Here is a 25,693-nt window from a genome sequence, read left to right as displayed (position 1 = left end):
GGACTACAACATGGGACATTATTCGAGGTTGCCTTTGGCAATGTTCTCACCAAAACCCAGGAAAAAAGTGCTTCCCAAGAAGGGAACACAAGAAGTCGATCTATCTTGGACATCAATGGCGTCTACTCAGAATTTCCCATGAAAAAAGTACTTCCCAAGAAGGGAACACAAGAACTCGATCTACCGTGGACATCAATGGCGTCTACCCAGAATTGTTTGACCGTGCATAAGTGTTTGCAGTAATTAGGAGATCAATTAGAACACAAGTCTGGCTAAATTCATTAAATCATGTCATTTATCTTTTAAAGTCCCTGATCATATTAAAGTCCCCCTTTCCACTCCTTGGGACATTGTTAGTTAGCATATTACCCAAATTAATAAAAAACTCATGTCTCTAAGTGGGAGTATTTGAACCATACACATATCAAATACGAACTTATATTATCGATAGTATTAACAAACTGCACAGATAAAAGTCTATTCTCAAAATGGAGCCTACGACATAGTGAGGGTCCCAAATCAACCAGGGTTCCTCAGAAGTACTAAGAAAAAGAAAATTCTACTTGGCCCCTACGCCAAAACGTTTGCAAAAGGGCAACATCAAGGGTTTGCAATTTCGTTTCTTAGAGCAAGAGTATGTAGGGTCTGTGCTTTTGGATCATGAAAGCCAAAATTTTCCTCGTCCATACGTCACCGATACCCCACATGTTCCACAAAAAGAGCTCTTCATTTAGGCCTAAAAACTACCCCTAGGTGACCCCAATTAGGCTAGCATTAGTAGGGCTCTCGTCCTCCTACACCACAGATGCCTTGGCATCGCTCATCTGGCCCTTCATGGATCTCCTACTCTTAAGCCTGTTCTGCCATTGCCTTCCTCTCATTTACCTCCTAGGTTAGTACACTCTCCATGACCTTCACCAGACCCTTGAACGTCATTTTCATGGCGGTCTGCTCTGCATGACTGTCCATTGGACTTCCAACGGTGTGTTATGGGCGACGATTCGTCAGATAAAGAGTTCAAAACCTCAGTAACAAGACCAGAATAGGAAAGAGCAGGCACTTGAGCTACAAAATAACTTTTGGTGTCGACCTTACACTATAGAAGTAAACTGCACCACCAAAACCATCATAAAAGGTAATGTCAAAAAACCCTCCAATCGATTGTATTGCCCACAAGACATGGATATAAAAAAAGAGAGGATTTCAAATCCTAATAATAGTACATCTTGTACATATTGTAACAAATTGTCTAGATTGTCGGTTTTCAAGATTTTCATGTATTTACATATCTACTCGATTTGCACTATTTTTGAAGTCTTAATTTCATTATTAGATGTGGACATAGATTTTCAAGCGATCGTAGAGGTTTCTAGCACCATAATATCTTTAGAAAAAGTTTGGAAGTGCACCACGTGTTTGACACCTCATACCCTTTTCTTTTGCCCTTCGGTTTTGTAAATCTAAAAATTATCAAAGTAACTATTTATGTTTCATGCTATCATTGTAGTATGCAGTTTAGGGAAAGCCCAGACCATTATATAGATCATGTAGAATCCAAAATTGGAATTTGGAACATCTTTTTGGAGCTCCAAATCATTTATTTTTATTTTTTTGAATTAACATAGAAATGAATTAGAAATGCTAAGAAAATCTCTCAACCAAATCACATCGATCTGCTGGTTTAGTGTACTCACCATAGGACCAGTGTCCAATATACTAAAGGACCGATAAACCTTTTCATTTTAGTTTTACTTTGATATAAGATGACTCTGCTGTTACATTTGGGAAAACTTTGGTCCAAGGTGATAGTATTCGTATTCCCTCTTATTCCATTTCTGCCATCCGGTCGGTGGAGATTAAGGCATAAAGCTCTTAAAAACAAAGGTCAAACGTGAAAATACATTCCTCTCCTCAAGTTCCTCCTAAACGAAAACCGAGTTCCATTTAACCATCAGTTATGGGTTTTGTATCACAATGATCTATAAAACACCCATATCACTATTGTATTGTGAAGGATTGGCAGCGTAAAACAACCTCCCAACGTTAGAAGAAAAGCCCACATGCTGCAACTGTCTCAAACCTTCAAGATTTGAGTTGTAATGGTGCTGATTCCCCTTCATGCATCATTCTTCAAACCCTCCCCCCTCCCTCTTTATATACATGTGTCTGTGTGTGTATTTTCATTCGGTTGGTAGTTTAGAAATCCCTTTTCCCTTGAAAATTGAAAATTTAGTCCTAGCCTCATTATATGTTGATTTGCCTGCATTCTCCTGCAATTCAATCGAACAATGGTTTGTCTCTGTTTATTTACAAAGGGGAAAGGCTATTGCTTCACATGTCACAGAAATCAAGCCAAGAAACAACTAGTAGGGGCGAATTTTTCTCGCACCAAGTTAAAAAATAGATCCAAGAAAGTTAAATATGAACAAATAAAAGAAGAAAAGAAAATAAAGGAAAACCATAGCTCCACTTATTCTGTTGCCTAAAACCTTTAGCATATGCGACGGCAAAAGGGTAAAAATGGCACAAATTTACACCAACCTATGAACACTTAAAACTATCATATGTACATGGACAAACTGACCTGTAAGAGGAAGGCAATAGATGAAGAAAAGAAAACGAATAAAAGAATGAGCCACATCAAAAGTAGAATATGAGCTGCATCCAAAGTGGAAACGATAAAGTCTCTCAGTCATCAACGCCTCTCCTCAATGCCTCCTTCGAAGGCTGCTGCTTGACCTCCTGCTGTAATCTTCCTCAGTAATATAACCAGATTTCTTGACAGAAGAGATTTAACGAACAAATTTGCCAATATTGGAAAGAAAAAAATAATAATTCACCTCAGATGACGACTTCCTTGCCTTTCTAACTGCCATTGCAAAAAAAATCCGATCACTTCCTTGTTCATATATATAATAACCACTATGCACAATCTCTCTCTCTCTCTCTCTCTCTCTCACATTTCCATTCAGCACAAAGAGTATGTGTATATATAGTGTTCTAAAACTCAGTTGAGTCGACTCAAAACTCAGCTGAGTTACCCCAGCCTTTAACACTCCAGCCGACATGATTATCAATGCACAAAATCAAGGGGTGGACTAGCTGTATAATACTCAGATGAGTACTGTACACTCATCCAGTATTGTAGAACTCAGGCAGCAATTATTGGGGGAGTTGCTACAATTCCACTCGAGTACTGGTCAATGGCAAGATAAATGGCGGCAGAAAATCCAACCCCTAATTTTCTCTTTATTTCTTCAAAATTTAGATCCTTAGGTTTGCCCAAATAAACCAAAATTTCATGCTTATGTAGATTTCAGCCTGATCTGGCAGTTAGAAACAATAGATTTGAGGGAAAACATCAGTAGAAAATTTTGAGATCAAAGAAATTGACCAATTTTCAGCCGATTTTCCATTGCAATTGATGATCAATATTTGAGGGAATTCAGGCCCTAATCCTATTTTTGAGTTCTTAATACAATCATGAGCCTGGTTTTCACTAAAAACCACAAAAAACATAGGGTTTCAGAGATTTCAAATTCAGTTTTAATATTCATCTGAAATTTTCAAGAGTTTGAAATTCCTAGATCCAAACTCAAAATCCAAAACTGGTTTTGGGGTTGTGTGAAGACACTTTAACAAGGATTTGGGGCATCGATTCACACCAAGCGCGAAGATAAGTAATCGGTCTCGATATTTTGGGCATGTTCCATTTTTTGAATTTAAGTTCAAAAATTGATTTTTTCAATAAATTTAGGGTGCACCTTGGGTTGCACAGTTCACACTAATTTTTCATGACTTACGATACGCTAAATCACAGAAAAACATTACATCCATGAATTTGCAACTCCATCCTAAATCACAGAAAATACATTTGCACATTACATCCATGAATTTGCAACTCCATCCTAAATCAAAGCAAACACATTTGCACATTACATCCATGAATTTGCAGCTCCAAAACTAGCGCAACTCCGAAGATCCATGAAGAATTAAAATGAAATAAAGAAGTTCAATATATACCATCTTAAAGCTTAAACTTCATTTTTCAGATTCATGATCATGGTGGTCGAGATTATCGACCAATGAAGGGCTCGGTTCACGTAATAAAAAGGCTACCCCAAATATATATAAAAAAATTTACCAATAATATGTTACCTAAATGAATAGCAGTTTAGGTTACGCTCCCAACCATCATATCTTATAGGATGGTTAAAAAGACGTGTTGCTATTTGGATTTCAATCTTTTTCTAACAAATTGGATTAAGGTGAAATTTTAAGGGTATCTACTTGACATCATCAGACACCATAGAAAATATAATATATATATATATATATATATTTTCAAAAAACTAAAAATAACCAAATTACGCCTGCTATATTCCAGGGGGAGTTTGGTCATTTTAAGTTTCGAGAAAGCATTTGATTTATATTTTTCTCGTGTGCCCTACCATGTAATTAGTACACACCCAAAATTTCATCTTGATCTAATTTATAAGAAAATATAAAAATTCAAATAGCAACATGAATTTTCAACCATCTGATCAAGATTTGATGGCATTACTATTCATTTTAGGTGATAAACTAGTGTGTATGTGTATGTGTGTGTGTGTGTGTGTGTGTGTGTGTGTGTGTGTGTGTGTGTGGTGGAAAAAACTACCAAACAATGGACACCAAATCTGGTGGCTAGTCATTCGAACTTTGATCAAATGGTGCAGAGTTTGTTATATCTTTTATTGCCATTTTTAGTTTACAAATCATAGTGCATAAGTTTTAGGGCTGTATCGCTACCGCTATTATTGGGAGACACCTATTTTAAAAAAATGTTTCTAACAAAATAAAATGACAAAAATACCAAAATTTTGCAAGATCATGGTGGTCATTTATTTTAATTAGAATCATTCTTTTTTTATTTTTAGCAAGTTCTTCCCAATAAGAGCTACATGCACCCAAAATTTGGGCTAATTATAATTTGTAAAAAAATAAAAGAATTCTATATGCTAGGAACTCTCAGCTATCCAATCGAGATTGGAATGCTAGAAGCATAACCAAATCTAGTAATCATATTAGGTGACAACCTAGCAACATTCATTTCATTATATATAAATAAAAATATATATATATATATATATATATATATATATATATATATATATATATAAGCATGCTTTATATTAGTGTAGCAACTTACTAAATTACAAGCTTGAGTTTTTCTTGAAGCATGATGGGGATCCTCTCGACGGTATCGTTGGAGAAGGCGTGATAATTGCAGAACAACTTCCTGCATATGATTATAGGTACTGTACTCCACATCAAGGCACAAGAACTCATCAGTTTTCCATGATACATTATACATGAGAATATTATCGAGTACTCATAAAGATCATTACAAGATGACCAAACAAGGAGGACTAGTCAGTGTGATGATAATGACAATGATAACGATGATGATTATACAGTATTATGATATTCTATTATGATATTTACTATTAGTATACGCTATTATTGTTTTTAAAATAATGTTACCAATATTTTCCATCAATAATATTGTATTATTATTATTATTGAAATACAATAATATTGGTAGTTATTATTCTTATAATATATATATTATTTTAATCAATGGTTTAAAAAACGGATCGATGACCCGGATCGGGCTCCCAAAAAACCGATCCGGATCGGCGAATCGGCGATCCGGATAGGGAATTGGGTGAATCGGTCAGAATAAAACTTAAAAAAAATCCGAAAAAATTATTAAAATTCATTATAAATATTGTTTTTTAGGAATTCAATAAGAAATGAGGGTACTCCATTAAGAATTTTCATGTTTCTGAATGAATATGCGAATCTTGATATGTTCTTTTCCTGCATGAACCGCCATTCAGCATTTAATTTACATCACACAAAAGGATAAACATAGAATTATTATGGAATAAGTATATCAACATACATGGACTACAATAAAGCATAAAATTAGTAACATATGATCTGAAAATAAAATGATATACGACGTTATTGTTCTTCTTGGTCACGCTGGTGCCATTGATTGAATTCGTTTAACAATTCATTGATTCGATCTAAAAACGAATCATCGATATTAGCAGGCGTCTGACTATTCCCAAATCCCTGAGTGTTAATGTTTTGTTGTGTTCCCAATCTAAAATCCCCGAAGATTGTCCATCCTTCATGCTCACCTGTACTGTCGTGCTCATCCCTACACTGTTGCTGTTGGGACTCGATATGTGAATAATATGGCTGGGATAGGGTGGCCTCAGAATCATCATCTCTCTCATTTTCTCTTTGAATAATATGGATTTTAAAAAAAAAAAAACAAATTTTCAAAAAAATTGATCATGGATTAAAAAAAAAAAATCACAAATTTTCAAAAAATTCTATCATGGATTACAAAAAAAAATTCGATCATGTAAAAAAAAAAAATCACAAATTTTCAAAAAATTCTATCATGGATTACAAAAAAAAATTCAATCATGGATTAAAAAAAAAAAATCACAAATTTTCAAAAAATTCAATCATGGATTACAAAAAATTTGATCATGGATTACATAAAATTCGATCATGGATTACATAAAATTCAATCATGGATTACAAAAAAAACAAAAAAAAAAAAACAAAAAATTCAATCATGGATTACAAACAAAGAAAAAAACAATTCCATCATGGATTACAAAAAATTCAATCATGGAGTACAAAAAACTCTTATCATGGGTTACAATAAAAACAAAAAACAAAAAATTCGATTATGGATTACAAAAAAAAAAAACAAACATTTCGATCATGGATTACAAAAAATTCTATCATGGGTTACAAAAAAAAAAAAAAAAACAAAAAATTTGATCATGGATTACAAGAAAAAAAAACGAACATTTCGATCATGGATTACAAAAAATTCGATCATGGATTACAAAAAATTCTATCATGGGTTACAAAAAAAAAAAAAAAACAAAAAATTTGATCATAGATTGCAAAAAAAAAAAAAAAACAATTCGATCATGGATTACAAAAAAATCGATCAAGTATTACAAAAAAATCTATCATGGATTACAAAAAAAAAAAAAAAAAAAAAAAAAAAAAGATATATATATATATATATATATATATATATATATATATATATATATATATATATATATTCTGTACAGGACTCGCGATTCACTGTACGGACTCGCTGATTCTGTACAGTGAATCGGCGAGTCACTGTGCAGAATCATCCGGTTCTCTCTAGAACCGGACGATTCCCGTTTTTTTCGCCGATTCGATCTGTCCATGGCGATTCCCGAGTCGAACCGGGCGAGTCCGGTTCGACTCGGCGTTTTTTTAAACACTGATTTTAATAATATCATTATTTTGGGTGAGATTTATATAGAGCCGAGGCTTTAAACAATCAAAGTAAAGCACACCTTCAAATAGTGACGAGAAATGTGGTTTCAATACTAGAAATCTTTGTCATAGGCTTAAAATATATTTTCATCCTTAATTATAAATTTAGAGCTTCAAAACTAGGGTAGATCGTAGATCAAAGAGATCTATGAAAACTTGAAAATCTTGAAAATTGACGGTCCAAAAATGCATTACAAGATGCACTATTTCCAAAACTTGAAATCCATTTTTTTCTCATGTTCTAGAGCCACGGCTCTATATAAACTTTTTCCTATTATTATTTATTACTATGTATATTATATTAACTTACCAATATATTATTGTTGATAAATTAAAATGGTGACTTCCATTATTAGTTGAATTGATTATTTTTATCATTGGTGACTTCCATTATTAGTTGAATTGATTATTCTCATCATTGCTAGTATGTATTATATATTCATAAATAAATAAATAAACATAATATACTGTATTATGTTCTATGGTATTACATCATATTATTATCAAATGAATAATATATTAAGATCATATATGAAAATAATAACTACAATGGCAACAACAATAATGTGAATCAAAGTTTGCTTCTGCATAGTCATGCTATTCATAATGCAGTTTTTTTTTTTTTGGCTTTGATATAGTCAGGTTTTGAGGTACTTTATGCTCAGCGATAATCTGGTTTTGGGGAGAAAAAAGTTGCCAAACAACTTTTTTTGTTAGATAACCTGAGTATGCAAACTCAGGTTTTGCATACTCAGGATCCAAACGACTCATTAGTTCTCTAACTTTCCAATGCAGATGTCACAAAGAAGTAGTTAATTTCTTTTTATTCCTTGGCAAGTCCTTCCTTTCAAGTACTTCAATACCCTAGTTCTAGATAATTAAAGTCCAACAGTTAGTTCCCAAATGTTAGTCTAAGAAGCTTGAGGATCTAAAACTTTCCCTTAACCCATCCCTAGCCCGAGTAAAGGAGGTAGCTAGCCAACATAAGACTTTGTTAAAACTTTCCATGAATCCTGAATAGTGGACCAGGATTCGTGTAGCCGACTCAAATAGTTGGGAAAAAGCTCTGATGATGATGATGAGTTAATTCCCAAAGGTCTTACCACAAATCAATGCACAAGCCATGAAATTTCTCTAGAAACTCATAGGAGAATAATCCCATCCAATGAAACGACAAAAATCCGAGTACACTAAAAAGATTGCGAGAATTTTCATAAGACTAATCTTCTATTTTTTTCTGATCCTTAGATGACATGGATGGCTCGTCTCATCCTTGTGGTCGAGATAATTTGAAACTCCCGAACTGATTCAGCCTTTCCAAGGACATTGCAATTCCTTTGTGAACTATGAGGATAATACGTAGGGTAAGTGTTGTTTTCATCTAGAGGCCATCTCCTATAAAAGCTAATTGACTATCGATCATCCAAAAAAAAAAAAAAAAGGGACAATCATGATGTAAGTTCTCCAGCATATAAAATAGTATAAGTCCAACATCCGAGATTGAAGGATTCAATAAAAAATGAACGTGCATGTTCGATTGCGCCCCCCACCACCCCCCAAAAAAAAAGTAGGATTCTGATGGACCCCTTTGCACAACCGTGCTTCATCTAGGTGCTCCAAATAAAAGTAAAAAAAATGGCTACAATATATGCTCTTTATCTTATAGAATATTTATCCAAAAACATAAAAAGGACTTGCAATAAGTATATTTTTCTCTTTCGGGTGGGTAACTGGTGGAACTGGAAACCTTGACCGTCCATTGCATATTCAGTACACTAACCATTGAGCCAAGAGTTTTGGTCCCTACCACACTCCCATTGCGAGTCATATGGTGAGTCCATAACAGGACAACAAAGAGCAGGGGCCTTTTAAGCAAAAATAAAGGTCAAAACTTCAGCGTCTAAACTTTAAAGATGTTTGGCTATGTTTTATTGTGCAAAGACACAAAACAGTCACATTGATCTCAACCAAAACCAGTACAAATATTTTCTAGTTTCTGTACTTCAAGGAAAAAGTTGTGTTATATAGCTCGCTAGTTTATCTCATATATAGTGCTTTAGTTTAAATGTCTTTGTTTACATTGCATCTTTTAAAGGCACTCCTTGCCTTCTGCAACTTGATCATTTTGACTCGTGCAATATTCAAAAGAAGGAAGTAGAAACCTCTACTTTCTTCATTCACTCGGTGTCAGAGCATATGCAGTTCCGTCGATTTTCCTTTTTCCTTTTTCTTTTGAATAACTTATCCAGGACCCTCCATTATCTAATGACTTGAGACATGAGTGGGCAACAGCAGTAATAGTATTGAAGTTGTGGATTGGTGCTTCTTTTTTTTTAAAATTGATTTTGTGGATTGGAGCTTCATAAACACATAGCTTTCAATTTGTAATCTAAGTGCAGGATTCATAATGTTTCAGTAATCTTAGTTTGTTCTAATTAAACACTACTTGTTTAATGTCTCTCAAGAAACTTCTCACTCTGAATACTCAAGGATCAAGGTTCCCGCTGTAATCATTCTGGTCAAAACTTTCAATATATTCGACTGACAACAAGTCCCTGGTAATGCAGATCTATAAAAACGACCCCTTTCTTCTTTAGAAAAGAAGTCAAGTTGGCCCTCTGGGTTTCTAGTAAAAAAATAAACATCTCAACACGTGAAATTTCCTAGGTCTGGCACAGGCATCTGTGAGAAATAATTCTTCATATTTTTTAAAACTATCAAAAATTTCTCTACTGAATCAATGCATGGCTCTTCCCTGGACATGAATATAATCCTTTTTCTGTACTAAATATGCATTTAGTGCTGTTAGAACAAAAAAGATTTAACTAGAAATAAAGATTTCATTGAGTGATGATCACAAAGAAATAATAGTCTTAAATCCCGTGACTGCTCTAGAGAACCCAAAAGAGCCTAGTGCACCACCCTCTGCATTTGTCTCTCTATAAGTATGTCAAGATGAAAAATCTATCATAGATAGCGGGAATATCTCATCAAAGTAGTCCATCTATCAGTATGGATTAACTATAAGAGCTAAGCAACACAACAAACAATAAGGACAATAGAGGACCAGAAAAAGAAGCCAAAAGAATCCTAGGTCACAGAATAATTTCAACCTGACTTAAAGAAATCCATAATGTGCATCTGTCCTAGTAAAGTCTCCTACACTGCTTGTCCCACAACATTGCACGGACTGATATAAGAGCTGAGCTTAAGGAACCTCCAGTATCTCCTCAGAATTCTTCCCTAGTAATCATTCAGAATTAGGTTTCCCGTAGTTCTTTCAAGACCTTCACCCTGTCATTCTCTAAGAAAGCTATAATTTGCACTTGCTCCAAACTCCCCAAGAAATCACCAAAGGGAATCTAAAAGAACCTGAACATGCAGCAGTTTACTGCGGTAAGGAGGAAAGGTCAGACCCCCAAGAAGATGCCCAATGTCTCCTGATCAGACTCCTACAAATTTATAATGGATAAAAGATGCGCACTGTCCCCTGGTCAACCCCACATACCACAAAAATTACCCAAAAAAAAAAAAAAACACTCCGCAATCCATAATTCCCTATTAAGGTCTTGTCCCTTATGCTCGGAAAAGAACATGCCAAGAAAAGAAATTACCTATGGAGTAGCAAGAACATGCCAGGAAAAGAACTAACCCTATGTATCGCGTTACACTCTCAAATCCAAACATGCATATTGAACAGCTCTTAACCTAGGTGGTTACTAGTTGATGTTAGCAATGCTACATCAAGTTTGATTCTTGGGTAGTGTTCACAGGGGTATTTTTAAATTTTAGTATTGTTTAGGGGTATTTTAGTCCTAAATGTTTTATTGTATCTCAAGTTAGTTTAAGGGTTTCATAGGCAGCTTATAAAAAGTTGGACGTCACATTTTGGAAGGCTTATGTTATTGTAATGAATTTTATCTTATGAAAGAAGAAAGTTCTTCTCTTGGCTTGATTTACAACCATGCATTTTCTCCATAATTGCTAATTTTTACTTGTTTGAGATTCATGAAAAATGTGGATTCAATTTCCCACCTTTCTTTCCTGCATCAAGTAGTATCAAATCTCGGTTCGAAGACGTTACAAATTGCGATGGCTGGTCATGGAGGTCTTAACCGTAGGGATGCCAATCTGATCCAATTGCATAAGGAAATCAATAACTTGACAAAGAGGGTTACATAGTCATTGAACGTGTCGTAAAAGAAGATGAATCTACAAGGGCAGATCCAAATTGTGAGGTTTTTTATGGAGAATGGCATGCATCAGAGTCTGAGTCCGAGAGTATGACGCGTCAAACTACAAAGATGGGATTGATGCACGACGTCATCGACGAGAGCATTATTTTAAACAAGAATAAAAAGGCTCCGATCTTCTATTAGATTCAACATTCTTTGAATCATTGGATAGTCCTATCGTTGATAGTAATCCTACTTTTGATGAAGAACCAAGTGATCCTATCTTTGAGAGTGGTCCTATTTTAAATAAAAGAACTAGGTGATCCTATCTTTGATGGTGAAGATGAAGAGCTTGGAAATCCTATCTATGACGAAGAACAAGTTACAAGTGATGGTAATGGTGGCAATGATGGGTAATGATGTGCATAGTGGTGGTGAATAAGTCGAAGAGGAGGCAATGGGGGGCAACGACCGTAAAGAGCTCTTTTCTCTCGCTAATGATGGGGCGGACCTTTCCTATTTCCAATTCCAGGATTTTACCCCATAGTTGTACACTACTATAGTTGCTTACACCAAAACCTTTAGTAATTGGTGTGAGGATATTTTAATCAGGCTCATAACCCACGAGTCCTAAGATCAAGCCCCAATGTCAATGCGCAATATTCAGGTTGAGACAGGCCTTGTGTTCAAAGGAAGATTTGTATCAACTCACTTCAAAACTCGAGGGCGAGCTTTCTCCAACCAAGAGAGAATGATGAAGATCAACAGCTGTGCGATTCAAAAATTTTATTTCATTTTTTAAATTTTGTGGATGTGTTTGTACATTTCATTTTCTTATTAGGGTTAATTTTTTAGGAATTATATTGTGGGCGTAATCTCCACCTCTTCATTTCTACTTTTTATTTTTATTTTTTACCATTCACAAGTAATGTCCATAGTTACTATTCATGCATCACTGGTCACAGGGGTACTTATGGAATTTTAGTATTGTTTAGAGACATTTAAGAGTCTTAAATGTTTACTTGGATATCAAATTAATTTTCGGGTTTCATAGGCTTATAAAAGGTTGGATGTCACATTTTAGGAATTTTATATATTGGAATAAATATTATTCAATGAAACAACAAAGTTCTTTTTTATAGCCATGCCTTTTCTTTATAATTGTTGATTGTTACTGGTTTGAGGAAAAAGGTCTATTCAATTTCTCACCTTTCTTTCCTACATCATTGCATGTCATATATTACTAGGTCACCCATGATAATACATCACAGGCTATATAATACATATACCTTTTGGAAAAATCGGGTTAAAATTACTTTGTAACTTTTAAAAGAGGAAAACCAGCCTAAATTAAGAAGGGGGAAGGCAAGTTCTTTCTATGAGTCAAGAGAAGGGGTTATATGTGCTTTAGGTACAAAATATTCTTCTCCAGATTTGATACCTGGTATCGTTGAATCATTGATTGATGAGTTTAAGGCTATATAATACATATACCTTTTGGAAAAATCTGGTTAAAATTACTTTGCAACCTTTAAAAGAGGGAAACCAACTAAATTAAGAAGGGGGAAGGCGAGTTCTTTCTATGAGTCAAGAGAAGGGGTTATATGTGCTTTAGATACAAAAGATTCTTCTATAGATTTGGTACCTTGTATCGTTGAACCATTAATTGATGAGTTTAAGGATATTTTCATCATCAAAGCCTTTTCCCAACTATTTGGGGTAAGCTAGTGTAAGGATATTATGAGTTGCCCAAAGGTTTACAACCAACGAGAGATATCTGGCATTATACTGATTTAGTTCTTGATTCTATGCTCCCAAACTTGCCTTATTGTCATATGGGGCCAAAAGCGCACAAAGAATTGCATATGCAAGTTATTAATTTATTAAATGACGGACTAATTCAAGATAGTTTAAGTCCTTGTGTCGCCCTTGCCTCATTGGCACCTAAGAAGAATAGTTATTGGAAGATGTGTGATAGTTGGCCAATGAATAAGACAGCAGTCAAATGCTTCTTTTTGATCCCTTGTTTTGATGATATGTTAAATACACTAATGGGCTCTAAGATCTTCTCTAAGATGGATGAAAAGCGCGTATTTCGAATTAGGATCCATCCTAGGGATGAGAGGAGCACAACTTCCAAGACTCAAGAGGGTTTGTATTAGTGGTAGCTTATGCCATTTCGGTTATCTAATGCCCCAAATACTTTTATGAGGGTAATGAATCAGGTGCTTTATACCCTTATTAGGAAACTTGTCAATATGTATTTTTGATGATCGTCTTATTTATAATCCGACAAATGTTGAGCACTTGGATCATCTGAGAGACTGAGACAGGTAGTGAAGGCTGTTTGAAAGGATAAGCTGTTTGTGAATTTCAAGATGTGCTTGTGATATGTGCTGAAGGGGTCAAGATTGATTGTGTGAAGGTACAAGCAATTGTAGACTGGCCTACACCGAAAATCAGTGGGGCAGTAAGAAGTTTCCTTGCATTGGCCACTTTTTACAGAGGTATACTAAAAACTTCAGCACTATAATTGGCCCCATAACTAATTGTATAAGGAAATGGGTGCTTGAGTGCCAAAGAGAGTTTTAAACCTATTAAGGAGGACCAATGCCCTCTTTGGCACTCCCGGACTTTAAGAAGGTTTTCTAGGTGGGTGGTGAAGCTTCACATATGGGGATTGTGGTTGTTCTTTGCCAAGAGGGCAAGCTGGTTGCCTTTTTGAGTGAGAGTAGAACGAGCTCACGCATGATACTCTTATTCCCCTCTCTTCCCATTCCTCTGCTCCAAGTTACAGTGTCAACTAACCCATCCACACCATTCTCCCACCCACTTTCTTTCTCAACAACTCACTCTCCCCAAGTTTGAAAACCAAAACACATAAAAATCAACAACTTTCTCACTCGCTCTCTTCTTCTCCTTGAAAGAACTCACCCCTCTCTCTCTCTCTCTCTCCGAAACAGCCCATTTGCTTGACCTTCAATCTGTTCCACCACTCTCCAAGACCCCCAAAACTTCAAAGAATGGGCTCAGAAACTCCCTCTCTCAATTGGGTTTGATTCTTCTCTCTCTAAATCCGACCAAGCAAAACCTAGATTTGCATGCAGAGTTGAGAAGGTTAGGGTCAGGGTTGCTGAAGAAAGAGAGATGAAGAGGAGAGTGAAGACTCTGGTGTTTTTAAAGAGAAAAGAGAGTCTTAAGGGTTAAGAAATTGAAAGTTGAAACTTCGGTTTTAAGGAGGAGAAGAAGAGGGAAAGGGGCGGTAGAGAGAGAGAGTGAGAGGGAAAGAGAGTTTCAGTTTTTTTCGAAATTTCAGCAAATTTCAATAAGTTTCAATTGTGGGTTAAATATGACAGCCAAACAACCCTCAACCATACATGAATTTCCTCAACCACAGATTGCTTGTAATGCTGTTTAGCACATGGCCATCTACATTTAGAAAAAAAAGTGAATTGATTTTCATTTGCAGCCAAACATAGCTTTAGGATATCATATTATTTACTGTATCAATGAAAGAAATCACATAGATATTTAGGAAACCCTGAATTACACAAGTATACCTGAGACGATGACGATTGCAGGTTGTTAAGAAAGCAACAAGCCCATTAACAATGCTTCGTACAGCACGAAACACCTGCAAGAGAGAAGTCAAAAAAATTTCATGCAATGAAAGAAAAAGATTTTAAGGTGGCAAGAGTATGATCCATACAAACCTGTGAGAAAAGATCATTCCAAAGTGAACGCCACATGGAAATTTCATACGTGCCAGGTGCTGCTTCCACAGCAGCAGTAAGCTGTGATATACCGCTTATCGAAAACCAAGCATCTCTCAATACATAAAAGATATTGGAGAAAAGCAAGGCCACATAACTTGCCAGTGTAAGTGTCAAGCGTATAGGTGCAATTAAGAATTCCCATAGTCCAAGAAATAATGGGTAGATTATTGATGTTGCTGTAAAAATATCAGACTGGTAAATAAAATGAAATAATGCATCACAGATTACATCATTTTCAAACAAAACGAAGGACATATGCACATGAAGAAAGTGAAGAATCATATAAATTTTATAATATAAAGAGATAACCAAAAACTTGGTCTCATACCTATGCTCGAGATAACAGATATGATAAACCATATTGGCCAGAGTAAAATCTCCAAAAGGTCCCCTACTATGTTGAATGTGGATTCCAAAACAATCCAAATGGCAGAACCAAAGTTCTCCACTGTCTGAATGCACAGCTTCCAGATAGGCAGAAGGTATTCAAAAATCACCATGAGGGGTTCAGACATGGGCTTCGTGACAACTGCAATCAATGATCTTAAAGCATGAGTGCTCACCATGAACCATTTAACAGCCTTTTCAAAGTTCTGGAGGAAAAGCATAGTCCCCAAGTACTTGATCCTAGATATCATTTCCCAAGTTTCAATCCAATCAAAGAAGGGCCCAAACAGATGAGCTGCAGTAGCCTTCACTAGTGGTACATTTTTATATAAATCATAAAATCCAATGACAACAGTTATAACTGAAATCATCACGTAAAAAGTCCTTGCAAGAGGTCGCATCCATGGACGATAGAGCTGGCAAAACACAGGATATGACTGACAGAATATAACCCAAGAAGGGAGTCCCGTCTCTAGTAAAGTAAGAAGCCTCACATCTGACATAATTATCCGACTCAATTCAAATGGAAGATCCCGATCACTGAATTTATACAGTAATAAGATGTCTCTATAGTGGGTGGGCTCTAAAGTTGAGTCACTTTTTAAGTTGCCAAAACTACTTCCATCAGAAGAACTGCCTAAATTCTCTCTGGGGCTTCCTTGCTCATAATATCTGTATTCTGTTAAAGCTATATCAATATCGGTCCCTGCAGTTCCACTTCTGGTTATTTTTCTTCGCTTGTAAGGACTAGAACTAGGAGTATATTCTAAATTTAGTCCCAATTCTAGATGAGTTGGGCTCTGCGTTCCTGCCATACCCCCACTATCCAAATCACCAAGAAGAGTTTCTTCGGTGCACACATGTCTTCCATCATCATCTAAATTCCCTAAGTTTGAAGAACACTCTTCAGCATCATAAAACACATACTGGTTGAAAGCTTCCGAAAATGGACCATCAAAATGTGAGTCTCCGTAACTACTACAAATACGAGACCTAAAAGGCATGATTTTATCGGACATCTCATTTAAATAATCTTTCAAAACACATGCTTCATGGAATGTTCCTGAAAACCAAGTAAATACACGAACTGAAGCTTGTTCAATACTATCAAATTCCCATTTTCGCATGTGTTTAACCTCCAGGGCAACAGATGTATCTGTCTGGAGCAATATAAACCATTACTATCATGTTTAATTTACGCAAATTACAAAAACTTCAAATGGTTTTTTAGGTACTCACTTGGAGCTCATTCAAATAGTTAATGCCCCGCACATCACCCCATGACACTTCAAACACTATAAAGCCATATAATGTTTGATGCAAATCTTTCACAGGCAACAAAGCTTTCTTCCGAGCAATTGCAGCGTCAACAACAGAAAACCATCTTAAGAGTTTCTTTTGCCTGCTATGGTTAGGTTTCGAGCCACTCTTTAAATCAAATTTTCTTCCATTCTCCTTTTTCTCGCGCCTTGCTCTAGTATTTGCAAACGGAGACAATCTTGACTGCAAACGACAATAAGATTCTATTGTTAATGAAATCAAGTAATTTCGTTAGACAGAAGCAGTAAAAGTTTCTCTTTTGAGTGTTACTTCACTACCTTGGTAACCATGAATTGCCAGAGATGTGTTGGACGAGAGTGCCGATTCATTAACCACGGCCTGTTGTCTACAAGAATAAAAAATTTCTTACTTTCAGGTGCCAAATACAAGCTGAGACTCGAAAGATAAGATTGCAGGTCCCTGCAAAAGAAAAACATAATTAAGAAACCTGAGTCTCCCACAGTGGAAAGGGTAGCTTAGATACGATGAATAAGAATCATGAGATCTTTTTTTACTTTAGATGACCAGATATAAAGAATTATTTGAGTCCCATATATCCATTCACCAAGTTGCATGGCTAAATAAACTCAGTGAATGAGTGAACTGTATAGAGAATAAAATAACTGCAGTCTACACCTTTCAGTGAACAACAGAATCACATTTTGCCAAATTAAATATCAATACTACTATTTTTAGCTAGTGGAAGGCACATAATGCGTTGATTACATATCTCAAATAAACCACAAAATTGATTAATTCATATCTAGAATATATTTTCCATGGTAACCGCAATCTAGAAAATTGCTATCAAACAGAGGTTTCTTCACACAAGAATATCAACTTAAAAAATCCATTTAAAAAACTAGATGATTCTTCTCTCCCTCTTTGGAATAAAATGGGTGGTGCAAACTCGATGAATATGAAATGTGGGAGATTCCTATAAATTGTACACTTTCTTGTTTCAAAATTAGAAGGACAGGGACCCTCTCCACATGGATTTGCTGAACTATGGTTCAAAGGCACTTCAAAGCTTAGTTACCAGGGCCTCCCAACATGGATAGTGACCCCACTCCAGAAACATGATCCCATGCTCCTAGAATGGGATCATGGTCTGGCCACGATCCAAATCCAATAAGGGTTGTTCAAAAGGTCAACATAGCTTGATTCTTCATATTTGTTGAGGAAAGAAGCAATAAATGCAGAGTCATATAAAAAAGAAGCAAAGCAATACATGCATATCAATAAAAAAAAGCAACAATTATTCAAATCCATGTTCCATTAAATTTTCTAAGGAAATGAGAATCTTAAATCCGCAACAATCATAAATAGAAATTTTTAAATTCAATGCTCCCAAATCCCATTTAATAGGGATGTAGCTTTATAAAGCTACACCCCAGATCTCGCAAAAACAAAAAACAGTTCCGGTACCAGAAACCTACAATTTTGACCACTTTGATCATCTGTCAAGTTGAATGGAGCGAATTATTTGCCATGATCCTAATCAGTTGGAATGTTTTTGCTTGGGAGATACAATATAGGTCATAGTTATGGCGATTCAAAATAATCTAGCTCAACAGACACAGGATATTATGGATAGCAGGCCAATGATGCTACTGTGAAGGCATGGCCTCTGACTTCAACGGAGACAGACATTAGGGATCCCACTCATGTTGATCGGCACAGGAAAAAAATTATGGGTTGCTGTAGAAGAACAGTTTCCTCAAGGAGATAATAGTGTAATTCTAGCTTTACAGAGCAATAGCCAATTGCAAGCAGAATGATCGTACAGTCGCTGCATATTATGGTACCTTATGTGGTATGTAGTAGCAGTTAAGTCACTGTGACCAGCCCCCAGGTAAGCGCGGTGCAGGGCTTGAAAAACATGTTAAGGCCTAGAAGAGACCAGCCTATGAGTTGTTAGCAAGTCTTAAAACAGAATATGAGACTGTAAGGAGCTAGATCCTTTGTCGAGAGAAATTACCTTCCCTCTATATTGGTCCCAAACTTTTGACGAGGGAAGAACAGACGAGGGGGATCATGGTATCCACTCGAGTAGTACATGAACATACTGCACTGCTCGCCAATAACAGAGGAACAGCTACTACTGGTCAAGAGAGGACAGGGCTGGTCCATACATGCAGGGAGCTTGGTTTGGGGGTTACAGTTTCCCTCAGGTTCTCGCTTTAACGAAATGGAGCTCACTCCCCCTCTTGATCACTATCTGATAAGTATCTCATTCCCTGACTGAAAGGGTCTTGATCCCTATGGAAGGGGGATCACACACTCAGTAAAAACGGGGGCAAGATCCTGGTTTGAAGGGATCTCAATCCCAGGGGAAGTTTCAGGATTTTTTGAATTTTGAATCCAATGTCTTTGACTTTGTGATGATTTTTGGCTTCCTAAAGATTTTGTAGCTAATGACCACCTGTGGTGGTGGTTTGCATCGGCAGATGAAAATTAGGGAGCCAACTTGGAATAACCCAAGTCAGCTTGAACATCAGGTGGTCCCCCCAATCTTAGATGGTCCCAAACTGGGGAATTACCAGGATTGTCCAGAACTAGGTGCTTCTCACTGTAGTCAATCCCCATGTCTTGCCCTACTCGTGTGATTCCCAAGTTCAGTTCTTATTATGGCCCTACAGTCTCAATTTTCTCATATTTTTATGGGACTTTCAACCTGTAGAGTTCTTAAATTGTACAAATTAGTAAAAGTGAGCATGTGTGTAGATAATGCTAAAGAGCGGATTATACATTTTTCAATTTCTTAATCACTTCAAAAAATAATAGACATACATATACATAAATACACACACGCACGAGCACGAGCATGCGCATGCATGCATGCACACACATATAGAAACAGTGCTTCCTTACAGCTCCCATATATAAAAATAGAACATATGTCAAGCTGCTCCTTGAACATGGCTCCTACTCCCATGACTTAGATAACCGTTACTCTCTTGTTGACTCCACGTCGACCGCTTGGATTGTGGATTTCAGAGCATTTGAGCTTATGATAGGTAACCAATCCTTCATTTCTACCTTAGAAAGCCTCTTGAAACTTTCTGTCTTTAGCATATGATTCCTACTCAACAATTCATGCACCTGGGAGTGTTGCTAGTCTTGCCTCATGTCCTTCATGCTAAATTTCTAGCAAACATGTTATTTATAGTACACCAAATCCCCCAAATTGCAAAGTTATCTTCTAGTCTAGTCACCATATATTTGGGGTCTGAGAACTGGAGGAAGAATGGGGAAGGTTTTCCCCCGGCATGGCAACAAATGTGCCTTGAGGGTCGAGTCGGGCTCAAGCTAGGGCCATGAAAGGGCTAGCCTAGGTTCAGCCTGGCCCAACCCTCTTTTTCTTTTCAGAAGGTTTTCCCCTGGCATGACGGCCAGGCTTGGACCTAAAAAAACTAGGGCCTAGGCCACAAATGTTGCCTGAGGGCCGAGTAGGGCTCAAGATAGGTCTAGCCTAGGTTAAAACCGGCCCACCCTCTTTTTTCTTTACTTTACCTTTTGATTTATTTTTCTTTTATCTAGCCCCGCCAAGCCGGAATAGAGCAGGGGCAGGCTTGGGCCAGGGCCTATTTGATCCGTTTGGGCCAAGCTAGGCCTAGGCTGGCCCTACGTGGACCAGGGCAAGGCTAGGGCGAAAGCTAGCCCGTACCAGGACTGGCCTGCTGCGAACCCTTAAGTCTTCTCGTATTACGGTTTGTATTTTAGTTGATTTTGTTTCTAGCCAGTTAAGTACACAATCCTGGAGGGACCCAACTTCCAAGTTTCCTTCCTTAGCATTTAAATAGGTACTCAAATCCTACCACCCCCATCATCTCTAGCCCATAATCTCTCTCTCTCTATCTATCTATGGAAGAGCATATTTCTATAAAATTTCTGAAATCTGAATTGGCTTTCGTTATAGAGATCAACCAGTTGAGAAACAATCCCAATGCCGATAACATCAACAACAAGGGTTTGAAGCTTGAAGTTTGAATTGAAATTCAAACTTGTAGGTCATGATGTAGACAACCCCATCAGACCTCTACTTGAGATAAAATTTTCTTCAGTGTTCCCAAACAAATGGCCTAAACACATCTATATTTGCATCGCTCAAGTTCCTCTTGAAGCAAGGATAGAAATTCATCCTATCCCCTATCCTCTCCATCCAGTCCCAAAGCAACACTTTGGGATCAGAAGCTAAATTTCTCTAACAATAGAGATAGGTATTGAAGGCATCTGCTTCACACCATATTGACCAAAAACTAACTCCGTCCCCATACCCTCACCCAAACTTAATCCTTCTTAAACTCCACTGTGTGCAGCAGATAACTCCATGGCCACATATCCTGCTGTGTCTTCATGGCACTCAAATTACCCACCCATTTCTCCCATAACCATACTTTCCCTCCTGCATTGTTGTCGAGGTTTAGTCCCTGAAGAATGCCAAAACATAGGCAGGTAACCACCTTCCCCCTTAAAGTGATGGTAGTTGTTAATCTCACTGCCTCTCCCTTTGAATACTCTCTAGTTCTCAGCCGTCCGAACTGGGATCTGAAAGGGGGACAGCCAATGGATTGGAACATCTAAATGCGTAACCTATCCAAAAACCGTCAAATGAGGGTAACTGTCCCTTCTAAAAAGAGTAATTGCAAGTCAGCAGTCTTTCTTTAAACTTCTCTATCACTGGCTCCTCTAATTTAAACCCTGTAATACAATGACCATGACTAATGTATAAGAACAAATTGCAGAAGGCAATCCAATGTCACTCTAATAAAAATTTTACAACATCATGGTCTGAGCAACAGCATCTCAATAGCTTATACACCAGCTAAAATAGGAAAGCTGCACAGAGGTTCAACAAATGTTTTCAAACTCAGCCCTGGCCCGAGCCAAGTAACTGAGTCTTGTACATGACAATAAATGCTAAAAATTCAAAAAATTACAATAAAAATAATTAAAACCAGAACAAGGTAAAATAAGTAATAGAAATTACTTGAAGTCCACAAAAGTTCAAAAAAGCATATAAAAGATGGATTATTGAAAATTTTGATTGATGCCTCAAAATATTTCAGAAAAATCAAAGAAAAGGAAAAATAAAAAATTGGAGCATGTAATTAGAAAAGTTCCCCAATCATAAAAAAAATCATATAAAAATGTAATCCTAAATCATATAGTGAAGATTTTGCTAACAAATTCAGTACTTTTAAATAATTTTTAATAGAGGCGATTTGGCCGCTGGAACTCGTGTTGGCCACTTGGACTCAGCCAAGTCCTTGCACACTGCTTTCACCATATAATGAGTACTGAGGAATTTATATCAATGTAGTGAATAAAGGAACTTTTCGTTCGTCATATAAAATAATTAGGCATGAAACTGCTTTTCGGAATGAACAAATATTTAAAGAATTAAAAGAAGTATATATTAGAGGATCAAACAAACATAAGATTTTTTAATGAAGATCATATAGTGAAACATTTTTTCTAACAAATTCAATACTTTTAAATAATTTTTAATAGAGGTGATTTGGCCGCTGGAACTCTTGTTGGCCACTTGGACTCAGCCGAGTCCTTGCACACTGGTTTCAACATACGAGTACTGAGGAATTTATATCGCTGTAGTGAATAAAGGACCTTTTGATTCATGATATACAATAATTATGCATGAGACTGCTTTTCGGAATGAACAAATATTTAAAGAATTAAAAGAAGTATATATTAGACGATCAAACAAGGATAAGATTTTTTAATGAAGATCATATAGTGAAACATTTTTTCTAACAAATTCAGTACTTCTAAATAAATTTTAATAGAGGCGATTGGCCGCTGGAACTCGTGTTGGCCACTTGGACTCAGCCGAGTCCTTGCACACTGGTTTCAACTTACAATGAGTACTGAGGAATTCATATCACTGTAGTGAATAAAGGAACTTTTGATTCGTGATATAAAATAATTATGAAAGAAACGACTTTTCAGAATGAACAAATATTTAAAGAATTAAAAGAAGTATATATTAGAGGATCAAACAAACATAAGATTTTTTAATGAACATCATATAGTAAAAGATATTTTCTAACAAATTCAGTATTTTTAAATAATTTTTAATAGAGACAACATGGCCCTTGGAACTCGTTTTGGCCACTTGGACACAGCCGAGTCCTTGCACACTGGTGTCAACATACAACGAGTACTGAGGAATTTATATCACTGTAGTGATTTAAAGAATTTTTGATTCATGATATAAAATAATTATGCATGAAACTGCTTTTCGGAATATTTCAAGAACTAAAAGAAGTATATATTAGAGGATCAAACAACCAGAAGACCCAGCTTCTAAAAGGTAAAGAATTAACAAGAACGATCAATAGAAATAGTGCAAAATATTGAAGACCACAACTGTTGGGGATCTGAAGTGCAGATTCTGAAAACAGTGGTGATTCAGGGATAAGGACGACGAAACAGCAAGCATCAGCTAAATTGTATCAGAGATTCAAATGTACAATCATACTGGTATAGTAAAGAGATTATAGCACCAGGCGAAGAATCAAATAGTACATCACGAAAATAACAGAGAGCTATTGACATGCAATTCGAGCAATCGTATTGTTTTCACATATGAAGTCGACAACTGATCTACAAAAGTGTGAAATTTTCATAACATGTTTTAAGTTTAGTATGTAACAAGCAGGATTCTAATGAGTTATGATAGGGTAACTACAAGGAACCTTTTCCACCAAAACTAGAGAGAGAGAGAGAGAGAGAGAGATCATGCAGAGGTCAAGAGTGCCAGATACGAGGCATACAAATAAAATACTACAAAATTCATAAGAAAATAATAATAATTATAAAAAAAAGGAAGCTTGCGTACCCAATCTGCAAACTTGTAAGGGGAAAGACGTAGGGATTTGTTGGGCTCTCCATTCTCTTCCTCATCGCTCTCAGCGATTTCTGAACAAAGAACTGTAACATCAAAAACCATGAACATCTCAAACAACACGAAAACACCACCATATCTCCTAAACTCTTAGATCAGAACAGAGGGAAAACCCAAATTTCCATCAAAATAAAGAGAGAGAATTTCGACAACCAACTAGGCAAGAAATCAGATACCTCTAGCTACGTGCACGAGACTCGATACGACGCGCTTCATATCAGAGCTGAGCGCTCAATAAATCTCTTGATACAACAGATGACAGACAGATATTGGGAGAAACGTGCAATGCAGAAGAGGGAAAGAGAGTTATCCAACAGAGAGATGGACGCGTGGTTTGAAGAAGACGAATACACAGAAAGGGAAAAGAGAGAGACGGGGGACACGTAATTTACAGCAGAGGAAGAGAGAGAAAGTTGAGAATTTACAGAAGAGCGAGAAAGTTGAGAATTTACAAAAGCAACAGGAAAAAACAAAGGAAATTAGGAGTTAATTATGGTGTCAGAAATTTAAATTCCCTGCAACAGCGGACCGCATCGTAGGCAAAGAGAGAAGGGGAGAGAGAGAAGACTCCTGTCTCACCGAGCCACTCACTCTCTTACATCACAACGACACCATTATTGGAGATCACTGGTTTAGGGCTCAGCCTGCCAACGTCAACGCACTGTGGGGAAGACACGTCCATGGCCATGTCACAGAGCGTGGATTCTCGGGATCCTTCCTCTTCGTAGATGAAGAGAGAGAAAAGCCTGCAACTTCTGATGAGAGAGAGCGGCATTAAATTGAAATAAATGGAATTCGAATCTAATCCAGAAGAAGGAACCTTCTTTATAAGATGAGAGAGAGAGGAACACGCCAAAGAAAGCGATAGAGAGAGAGAGAGCGGGTGTCAAGAGAGATGTGAAGAGATGGAGAGAGAGCGAGGAAGGGGTAGAGAGAGAGACGGCGGGGTAGAGAGAGAAGGAGACAGGAAAGGGGTAGCGAGAGACGGTATGGGTAGAGAGAGAAAGGAGGACGGGATGTTGGGAACCCGAAAAAAGAGGAGAGAGAAAGAGAGGTGTGGAGTTGCGGTTTTGCCGGGGGGGTGCTTGCGGCCTCTGTGACCGCCAACGCATGCCTTTGGCCCTACGAGCTGGATGGGCGGGTTATTTGACGGCCTAGATTTTTAAAAGTTTTTGATTTGACGTTTAAGATCTTCTCAGGCTTTGGTTTCCGGTATTTGACACGTTTGCTTGTATTTTATACGATGTATACAGGAAATGCGGGGTGGACCGCATTTCTACAGTCAAGTGATCCATATAAAAACAATGGAAACTAACTGTCCAAATGTTTTTCTTATTGAAATTATTATTTCGAGTTTTAAAATTTTATTGATTTTTTTCATATTCATGATCTCATGTTAATGATTACATGTCCTTAATAATTAAAAAAAATTATAAAAAATCCCCAAAGATACTTTTTGTGCAACTTACCTCCAACTAACTTTCTCTCTCACTTTTTTCTAATAAACAAGCTTCTTATGCAAATAACCCCCAACCATCCCAAAAATTAAAGAAAAAGGCAAAACTACCTTTACTGTACCCATTACCCATGCCTCTCTCTGGCATTGTGTAAGTGCGCTCCGGCATTGCGTAAGTGCGCTCCGACAGTATAACACAGCGCTCTGGCACTACGTAAGTACGCTCTGGCAGTGGAGCATTATGAGTTAC

At 36.8% G+C, this 25,693-nt stretch overlaps 1 protein-coding gene across 19 annotated transcripts; it reads right to left on the bottom strand.

Annotated features, from left to right (window-relative positions):
* Positions 1-424: 424 nt before the first annotated feature.
* LOC105421387 (G1/S-specific cyclin-E protein) lies at positions 425-24,784 on the bottom strand. 19 transcript variants are annotated; one of them, XR_002282620.2, is made up of 11 exons: positions 24,164-24,784; positions 23,922-24,013; positions 17,335-17,476; positions 16,976-17,239; positions 15,678-16,896; positions 15,287-15,525; positions 15,134-15,207; positions 5,192-5,300; positions 2,841-2,869; positions 2,585-2,745; positions 425-1,109 (listed from the first exon to the last, which is right to left on the bottom strand). XR_002282620.2 is itself a non-coding variant. In XM_020673583.2 (10 exons), the coding sequence occupies exons 2-10, from the start codon at positions 23,984-23,986 to the stop codon at positions 2,709-2,711; spliced, it is 2,178 nt and encodes a 725-aa protein (XP_020529242.1). In that variant the 5' UTR covers positions 23,987-24,013; positions 24,164-24,784; the 3' UTR covers positions 2,277-2,708. The 19 variants fall into 19 exon arrangements, 11 of the variants coding, with proteins under 11 accessions (XP_020529242.1, XP_011626907.2, XP_088705757.1 ...); XR_016042676.1 differs by having other exon boundaries at positions 2,585-2,742; XR_016042679.1 differs by having other exon boundaries at positions 15,678-16,892; positions 23,922-24,001.
* Positions 24,785-25,693: the final 909 nt, after the last annotated feature.

The sequence above is a fragment of the Amborella trichopoda genome, chromosome 10 (genome assembly GCF_054954075.1).
Source record: "Amborella trichopoda isolate Santa Cruz 75 chromosome 10, AtrichopodaSantaCruz75HAP2 v2.0, whole genome shotgun sequence".
Taxonomy (NCBI): domain Eukaryota; kingdom Viridiplantae; phylum Streptophyta; class Magnoliopsida; order Amborellales; family Amborellaceae; genus Amborella; species Amborella trichopoda.
The sequence above is the reverse complement of the archived record's forward strand: the minus strand, read 5'-3'. Positions and strand labels throughout refer to the sequence as shown.